The following is a 9575-nucleotide window of genomic DNA, read 5'->3' as shown; positions in this document are numbered from 1 at the left end:
GTCGAGGCTGCGGGGGCCGGGAGCGGCCACTGCACTCCAGTCTGGGCGACAGAGTGAGACTCCAACTCAAAAAAAAGAATATATTTACTGAAAGGTTTTGCAGGAAACCCCCTATAATACAGGCCTTAATATAGGTGTCCAAAAATGTTGGGGAGAAAAATGTCACAAAATTACCATATTTTATTAGTTAACTCTAAAATTAAATCTGGAATATTATATAATGTTAAGATCGAAAAAGAAAAATAGGAAATTAAGGCTTCCAATTACTTCCATCTTCTGTAAATCTTTGAGAAAATGTAACAAAAATTTTCAGGATCACATCATTTTAGATGGATGCTGTGATACTATGAAATCTAACTTTGGTTTTTATCCCTGATTTCTGGAGACTACAAAGTGATGGATGTCTTTTTGTATGCTAATGAGTTGAGGATAGTCTCTGGAAGGGGGCTAGTTGTCAGGGAAACCAACATGTAATTAGAGGGTCGGAAGCTTCAGGCCCACTCTGCCTTCACAGAGGGTTGAGGGTTAAGTTCATCACAAATGGCCCGCGATGTAATCAATCATGCCTATGTAATGAGGTCTCCATAAAAACCCAAAAGGACTGGGTTTGGGGAGCTTCCAGGTGGCTGAACACGTGGAGGTTCCTAGAGAGCTCCACACCCCTTTCCCCATGCCTTACATTACGCGTCTCTTCACCTGTATCCTTTGTAATATATTTTACAGCAAACCAGCAAATGGGTTCTGTGAGTCCTGAGTTCTGTGAGCTTCTCTAGCAACTTAATCGAGCCCAAGAAAGGTTTCATAGGAACCTTGATTTATAGCCAGTTGGCTAAATGCACAGGTAAAACAACCTGGGGCTTGCGAATGGTCTTGGGAGTGGGGGGTGGAGAGGAATCTTGGAGGATTTAACCCTCAACCTGTGGATCTGACACTAGCTCCAGGTAGACAGCACTGAATTGGAATTGGAGGACATCTGGTTGGTGTCTGCTGCAGAACTGATTGCTTGCTTGATCTTTGGGGGGGGGGGCGTTCCACACAACTGGTGTCAGAATGGTGTCGTGAGAATAGACTAGGAGAAACTGAGTTTGGCTTTTTTCCTACACCCACAGAGATGCCATGGATTGATGTGTTGTAAACAATTATGCTTACAGATTTAAAGCACAATTGTTATTTTCAGTTATATTTCCCAGATCCCCATTGTCCCCCCAAGATCGTTTGCATTTTCATTAATGCCTCAGGTAGGTACTTTGGAATCTAAGCATTTCACCTGAGAATTACTCAGGAATATGTAAAGGCCATAAACAAAAGCTTGCTGCAGATGGGGTAGAGGCAAATTTATATAAGCACTCAAAGCCCTTTCTTTTCTTTTTGAGTTGGAGTCTCACTCTGTTGCCCAGGCTGGAGTGCTGTGACATGACCATGACTCACTGAAGCCTCCACCTCATGGGTTTAGGTAATCTGCCAGCCTCAGCCTCCTGAGTAGCTAGGACCACAAGCATGTGCCACCGTGCCTGGCTAATTTTTTAATATTTTTTTTATAGAGATGAGATTTTACTATGTTGCCCAGGCTGGTCTCAAACTCCTGGGCTCAAGCAATTCTCCTGCCTTGGCCTCCCAAAGTGCTGGGATTACAGGTGTGAGCCACGTGCCTGACCTACTCAGTGCCCTTTATGTCAACCTCCAATAATTGACAGAGCAAGCCTGGGATCTGCAGACATGAGATGACAGGTTGAGGAAAACACCTCCTAGGGCTCTGAAACTGAGGTTTCATCTGAACTTTAAACAGGACTTTGAAAGCAGCATTTCCATGCTACTTCCAAGTTCAATTTTTTCTATCTTTGAGAGGCAACACTTTCACTTTTTCTCTTCTGATTCTGAGTGATTACTGCAAAAAATTAATTTCCTCCTTTAAGGCAACATCTGCTCTTAGCAACAAGTTTTCATGCTAAATGACCCTTTCCCCTCAATTAACTGCAGGAAGTACAAGCACGTGGTGCCTATTTGAAAGCTGCAACAGGAGAAGTAGTAAAAAACTGTCTCCCTTCTCCCTGCATTCACCAGTCACCCAGTTCTCTCCTAGAGGCATCCAAGGTGTTTTTTCCCTCTTATCTTTCCAGAGACACTCAATGCCAAATGCTGTGTTTGGTTCTGTGATTCTAAAGGTCCTTGACATTGATGAAAAACCTTCTCCCAGGCTCCCAACTCTCTACACCTTTCTCCTCCAGATTCCTCACTGCTGTGTGTCACTATGCACTGGTATATACATATGTGTGAAAAAGTGAAAGTGTAGCCTCTCAAAGATAGAAATAATTGAACTTGGAAGTAGCATGAAAATTCTGCTGCTTTCAAAGTACTGTTTAAGGCTCAGATGAAACTGTTGTGAATATTTCACTATTATAAAACACTACTAATAATAATTAAAATAAGGACAAAACCAAAGCACTGCAATCATATATGTATGATTCACGTGTGCTTGTATTTCTGAGAACTGTATTGTACACGGTATTATCATTACTTCAACGGCTAGTGGAACTTAAAGGTGAGCTCGAATGCTATATGAATAGCCTGTTAAAATAATTTTTGTGTCCAAAATTCCATATCTGCTCACAGTGTTTATTGAAATCTCAAATCAACATGTCATAAAACAACAATTGTAAAACAGGAAAATGACCACTGGCCAAAAAAAAATAGTTGATAAAATGACCTAATCTCTGTAAGTCTCATTCCTTCAGGTCTGGATAAGGCCCTACTATATTTTCCCAAGTGGGTTGCTAACTAGCATTGTTTTCTAACATGACATATTTTAAAAACAAATAATAATTACAATCACAGGTCACTATTTATCTCTGTGTCTGGGCAACTCCAAAAAGGTGAGGCACGGCAAGCGTTTGAAATTAGCTGTGACATAAAGTAATTATACTGAGATAAGCTCAAGCAAATTATTACATGATCATCTTTCAAGTTTGACTAGAAAATCACAGGACTATCACCTAATATGACCCAAGTCCTAGAATTCCCTCTTAAAGTCAAAAAAGACAAATCACACACGCATGTCATCATAAACATTTGCAAGTTGTAATTCCTCCTGACTCTATTTGGTTATTGCATTTGGTGTTTAAAACCAAATGAAACTGGGGCTTTCTGAGGGTTACTACTACTTTCCTTGTTAATAATAAACAATGCAGTCACATCTAGGGACAACTTACCAGGCACTCCAATAACCGAGCAGGGCGGGCAATAACAATTAGAATCTTTCGAACTAGCTGTTTAATAAATGCCAATTCTCCACTTTCTGAACGATCATGAGCCTATGAAAAAGCAACAAAGAGAATGATGAGACAGAATTAGTTCACTAAATAAAAAATTTTTTAAAAAATCAGCAAAGCATGCTAATTAGATCATTGCAAATATTCAAAAATCGAGAGGCTTAGAAAATACTCTTGAAAGACTGATAAACAGGCATTATCTGTATGTAAATGGACACGATTAAAGGTCAGTATCTACAAAATAGCTCTATTAGGTATACCCTAACTGCAAAACTTTGATTTATTGTCTGTGATAAAAATCAAATGTAAGGGCTCTTAACGTGAACAGGAATGGAGAAGACATTAAAAGTTTATATGACATATAAAGTACATGGTAGAAGTAGAGGGAGGCTGATCAAGAACTTATTTTTCCAGATGTAACATCTTAGATATGTAAAATGGCTAGCAGAGTGAAGGAATGCTTTTGTTATCCTGGATGTTTAACATATACATGAAATGTATTTCACGTATACGCTATGATTATTAGCCTGTTATTTAATTACATGTAAGAAGTTTGCAAAGCTTATTTCAAATATTAGCTGGATGTTTATATAGGTTGAGTAGCCCTTATCTGAAATGCTTGGGACTGGAAGTGTTTCGGATTTAGGAATATCTGCAAATACACAATGATGTATTTTTGGGATGGGATCCAAGTCTAAACATGAAATTCTTTGATGTTTCATATATACCTTATACACCTAGCATGAAGGTAAATTTGTACAATATGTTTAATAATTATGTGCCCGTCACATGAAATCAGGTGTTGAATTTTCCACTTGTGGTATCATGCTGGTGCATTTCAGATTTTGTATGCTCAACCTGTACTTGAGTATATACACATATGAATTCAGTTTCACACACTGAATAAAAAATACCCAGTTACTCCACTCAGTAAAATTTAATTGACTTAAAATCTTTTTAAATTTTATTTCACATGTTGTCTAAGCATAATGAATACTCCGAGAGCAAAGCTCTTTGTTAACAGTCATTTACATTTTCAATGATATTTTCTTGAAAAAAATGAGATAAATCTGTATCAAGGCAGGCATAAAACAAGTTTTAAAAGTTTTAATGTAAACTATGTATGTCCACTTTCAGACTTCATTTGTTTTTATGATTTACTGTCCTCTAAGAATTAAAAAAACAACATATCAAGGTGATGCTGGTACAATTTAGTATAATTTCACAGATACAGTAATAAACATTTACAATCATTCTCGAAGGTGCTTGATCATAACAAGGACCAGCCTCTTACCCTCATGAAAGGACACGGTAGACTAAATATATAAAAAGTGATTGCACTTAGCAGTAATATATCGACTGAATTTAAGCCATCAAAAACATGGGCACAAAAACCATATATGGGCAAAAACAAAACAGTTAACAATTATAATAAAAAACAAGGAAAAAGATTTTTGGCAAATAATTATAGAATAGAATATGCTCAAAGAAAACCAACTAGTAACTATAACTATAGTTATACTAGATCCTAGTAACCAATAAGGATGCTAGGACATATATAAGGAAAATAGATAGATAGATAGATAGACAGACAGACAGGATGGATAGATAGATAGATAGATAGATAGATAGATAGATAGATAGATAGATAGACAGATCGATCTCAAATACTGAACAGCCTTTACATTTTTCTTCTCAATTCTTGTTTTGCAATAAAAATGGATTTTGGAAGACACAATGAATGCCAAGAAATATAGTTACATGCCTTCATTAAGAGTTTATCCTTAACCAAACTACACAGAAAACCTTAAAAGATAAAGCAAAAGAAATCATCTAACTTTTTGGTTGGCAATTTGGACTGGATACTGAAGTTTTTCTTACTATAAATAAGTAATGTTTTATAAATTCAGGAATATAAAGTAAGTCTAAAAAGCCTGAGCACATTCTAATGGTCTCTTCAAAAGGAAACAAGTACTTTATATCTTAAAGCACTTAAAAATAGTGTTTTAATTTCAAAAATCATAAAAGTAATCAGTTTGTTCCAACTTCTCATTTCTAAGAACTATCAGCTACAACCAAGGCCAAAGCATACAAGCTAAATTAACTCAAATAATACTTTATCTACTACCATCAAGGAAGGGAGGAAAAGCTTTGTTATAACACTACCAAATAAGAAGACACAACTAGCCTGAGAAGAGAAATTGTCTCCTGGTGACTGACCCCAAGATCCAAAGGAGGAACATTGTGAATTTTTTTTTTTTTGAGTTGGAGTCTCACTCTGTCGCCCAGACTGGAGTGCAGTGGCCGCTCCCGGCCACCGCAGCCTCGGCCTGCTGGGCTCCAGCGATCCTTCCGCCTCAGCCTTCCAAGTTGCGGGAACTACAGGCGCATGCTACCACGCCCGGCTAATTTTTTTGATTTATGTAGAGTTGAGGTCTCACCTGCCCAGGCGGGTCTCGAACCTGCGGGCTCAGGCAATCCACTCACCTCAGCCTCCTAAAGGTGCGGGATTACAGGCTGAGCCACCGAGCCCGGCTACACTGTGGATTTTAACAGTCTGTATTTTAAGTGTGGGCCCCTGTAAAAAATGCTATGACCCAGATTTGACAGTGGTTTGGAGCTTCTTACATCGTACTTTATTTTCTTCAGCTAAGCACACCTAAGTGAGGAAAATTTTCGAATGGAAACATAAAAGCATTCATCTGGAATTGTTCTAGATTTCAGGACTTTAAAAAGGCATCAGTTAAGTCAAACTGCTCAAACCTTACAGGAACCTTGTCTGGGCTATGCAAAAGGTAGACAATGGAGAAAATGGCTGGCAGACAGGCCTGCAGGGCACAGAATGTCACAGCTGGGAACTAACCACTGCACTGTGGGGAAACAGAGGTAAGTTCCACAATTCAGTTCCGTCTAAAGGGTCAAGTCCCTCTGTGAGAGATTAGCTCTAAGCTCTGCAAGGACACTGTAAAGGTGACTATGAAGATAGTTTTAATTTTTACAAAAGGACTCAAGCAAACTGTTTATCTGTGAAGATAAATAAGAAAAATATTCTTATTTACCTAATAATGACCTTTTTGCCACAAGTATACATGCTTTTATGGCCAAAAGAGACAGTTCTCCAAAATTGATAATTTTTCATCTATTATATGGCCCGTTCACATAACCTTTGAAACCCCCCCTTTTTTTTTTGAAATTGCCACGACACAATCTGGCAAGTCTCTCACACAGAAATTAAGTGGGAGATTTCAATGTTAAGTGGGGGATTTTAATATAATAACTTTGGATATCAATCCTACCCTTTTCAAGAAATGTCTATGAATGAATAAAAAACACAGGACTAAACTAGTAATTATGGTATGATCCTGGGACAGAACTGTGAAATTAAGAAAGGAGTATCTCATAGAGGTTGTTTACGGTGTTCCTCTCTGCCTGCCTCTTCTGTTCAAAAGGGTACCACTTACTAAACATAATTTTCAAGTTATTCTCATAAACAGTAATATACACAGTGTTTCCAGCATTTTCTGGAAACTGATTTGATTAAAAGCAACAGCAGAAATTACTTGCAACAGCAGATATTACTTGATGATACATCATAATAGATCAAATATCTTGACATATGTACCTATGCATATGCCTCCTTTTTCCCTCCCTTCTACTGTTACTGAGGATCCAATAAACATCAGGCCCTGAGCTAGGTACCAGGGAGTTAGAGAGGACCCCTGTTCATCAGAGACCATTGCCTGCTGGTCAAGAGAGTACACAGAGATCAGTACAATGCATTGTGGCTAAATGCACTGAGAGGGAGGGCATGGCCATGGGCCCTGTTATGGTTTTTATCTGTAGGCAGAATGAAGCCAATAAAAAGTATCAGCCAAACATGCTTGCAGCTGCACAAAAGCATAAACTTGAGGAGTTAGGACCAGAAGGAGGCAGAGAGAGAATGAGGATCTGAGCCAGTTAATCCTTATAGAGTATGAGGGAAGAGTTACAGAAATATTTAGGAAGCACACTGTGAAGGTCTGGTGGTTGTTTCATAAAAGGAAAGAGAGACTCTAGTTCTAGCAGGTGACTGGGTAGATGCTGGTGCCAATGGTGGAGGCAAAGAATAAGGGTGAAGTAGATTTAGCTGGGGAAATGCTGAGTCTAGTCGTAAACAGATTGGGTCTGCTGCTTTGGTGAGCTGTTCAGGTGGAAAGATACTCAGTAGGCAGGTGGACATAAGACTCTGAAAGCTGAGAGAGGACTGCAGGCCTGAAATAAAGATTGGAAGCCATCAGACAGCCAAGATCACTAGGAGAGAAGGGAGGAGCGGTATACCGAGAATGAAATCGTGGAAAAACTAACATGCAGAAAACATGAGTTGGAAGAGAAACCCTTGGAAGAGGCAGAAGAGAAATGGTCAGAAAGGTACCAAGAATAAGAGAATATATTAAGAGGAGAGGAGAGAAAAAGGGTTTTAACAATGCTGAATGCAATAATGTTCCAGTAAAATGTCCATTGGCTATGACAATAAAAAAGAACATCAGCGAGTTTAGTGAGAGGGCATCAGAAGCCAGGTAGATTTCTAGGAAATTAGGATGCTAGCATTTTCCTTCAGTTCTATGAAATTATTTACATATTCATGCTTAACGAAAACCACCTAGGATTTTGTTTACCTGGGCATAATTTATGCCCCACAACATACAGAAATACAATATATTCAAATACATAGACTAAATAGGTTTCACTTGTAGGCTGTGACTGGTCAATTTCAGTCAGAAGAACAATATTGTGCACTCATTCCATTCCCCCATACAGACTCCCTTCTGTCCTGAGTATTATCAAGAGCTAGGCATGCAAGTGTTAGGCCTAGACAGGTCCTATGTTTATCTGTTATTCTGGAAATTGGATATTTTCTTAGAAGACGAACTGATATTAATGAAAATATAAGTTGCCATTTACTACCCAACACCACATGCAGGTTAATTAATAGAACACACAGCCTGGAAGAAGCCAGCAAATTTTTCCATTTAGCTTTTTCAGATATTAGAACTAGATAGCATCATCAAATAACACACATACGCTCAAGCAATTTATAACTTTATGGTTAAGGGGGAAAAAAAATCACTGCTTCAAAATCCTTCACAATCCACTTATCCTACAGTCATAGATTGTCAGGTCCCAAGGTTCGTGTAAAGTTTATTACATTAATTTTCTATTACTATAAATAATGACCAGAATCCATTTATAGCAAGTAGCAATCGGGTAGATTTTTTTTTTCCTCTTCACTTTCCTGAAATGTGAACTCCATCCCATGGTTATAACTTGTAAGCAAATGATCTCCAAAAATTTTTTTCTAAGGGAAAAGTAAAATAAATCAGAAAATTGTATATAGTACATGGTTCTTACCTCCTGTAGCAACTTATCTACTTTGTGCTGTAATTCAAGGAAGTATCTTGAGGTAATGAGGCCCTGGTGGGATTTATCTAAGCAATCTCGAGCCAGTTCAATAATCTGATGGTGAGTGAAACTAAGCACTCCGTCTGCGAGGGGAAGAACACTGTCGGGAGAGTAGCTGGTGATAATTTCCTTTAGACGCTCTTCCATCTGAGCGGTAGCCTATGTAGAGAAGACATGTACCCAGATGTAATACAAGGAGACACACATGCAGACAATTCAACTATCACATTTATCTAGCATTTTCAGGGACCTCCACAAGTTCTTAAATAGAATTCTAGTCATTAAAAGAAGCCACACACCAGTGTGTGATATAGTAATGGTGCACACACGTCATGATACATTTGTCTAAACCCACTGATTGTAAAAAAACAAGAGTGAACCCTAATATAAACATAACTTGGGTGATAAAGAGGTGTTAACATGGGTTCGTGGATTATAACAAATGTATCACTCTGGGGTGGGATGTTGGTTATTAGGAAGGCTGGGTATTTATTGGGCAGGGCATATATGGGAAATCTTTGTACCTTCTGCTCAGTTTTGCTGTGAAGCTAAAACTGTTCTAAAAAATAAATATACCTAAAAAAAGAAGAAGAAAAAGAAGCCTTACCATGTGGAATAAATATTTGAGGTAGATAAGTGAAAAGGAATATTTCAGGATGATAATCCTTTTTTTCCCTGCGTTCTGTAAAATGTAAAATTGACCATGCAAGCTTCTTTAAATAACTCAAATTATATCTGCAAATTGTTATGCCTGCGTTTTAGATACTGGGCAATTTCAGATGGATTGTCAAAAATATCAATTTTTTAAAATGCTTTTTTACTTAACTAAAAAAATCAGGATGTCTCTAGAGTTCCATAGGGTGAGGCAAA

The 9575-nt window shown here is 38.0% G+C and overlaps 1 protein-coding gene across 1 annotated transcript in view; it reads right to left on the bottom strand.

Annotated features, from left to right (window-relative positions):
• The window catches only part of MAST4 (microtubule associated serine/threonine kinase family member 4), a gene marked incomplete at its 5' end in the record, with an annotated part of 65864 nt that extends 57000 nt beyond the window's left edge, over positions 1–8864 (bottom strand). The window contains 2 exons of the mRNA XM_008056267.2: positions 3207–3308; positions 8655–8864. Coding sequence (XP_008054458.1) covers positions 3207–3308; positions 8655–8864 — 312 coding nt within the window. The remainder of the gene's footprint in view (positions 1–3206; positions 3309–8654) is intronic.
• Positions 8865–9575: the final 711 nt, after the last annotated feature.

The sequence above is a fragment of the Carlito syrichta genome, unplaced genomic scaffold (assembly GCF_000164805.1).
Source record: "Carlito syrichta isolate Samal-C Ts95f unplaced genomic scaffold, Tarsius_syrichta-2.0.1 Scaffold302305, whole genome shotgun sequence".
Taxonomy (NCBI): domain Eukaryota; kingdom Metazoa; phylum Chordata; class Mammalia; order Primates; family Tarsiidae; genus Carlito; species Carlito syrichta.
Note: the sequence above shows the minus strand (reverse complement) of the source record. Positions and strands in the feature narration are given on the sequence as shown.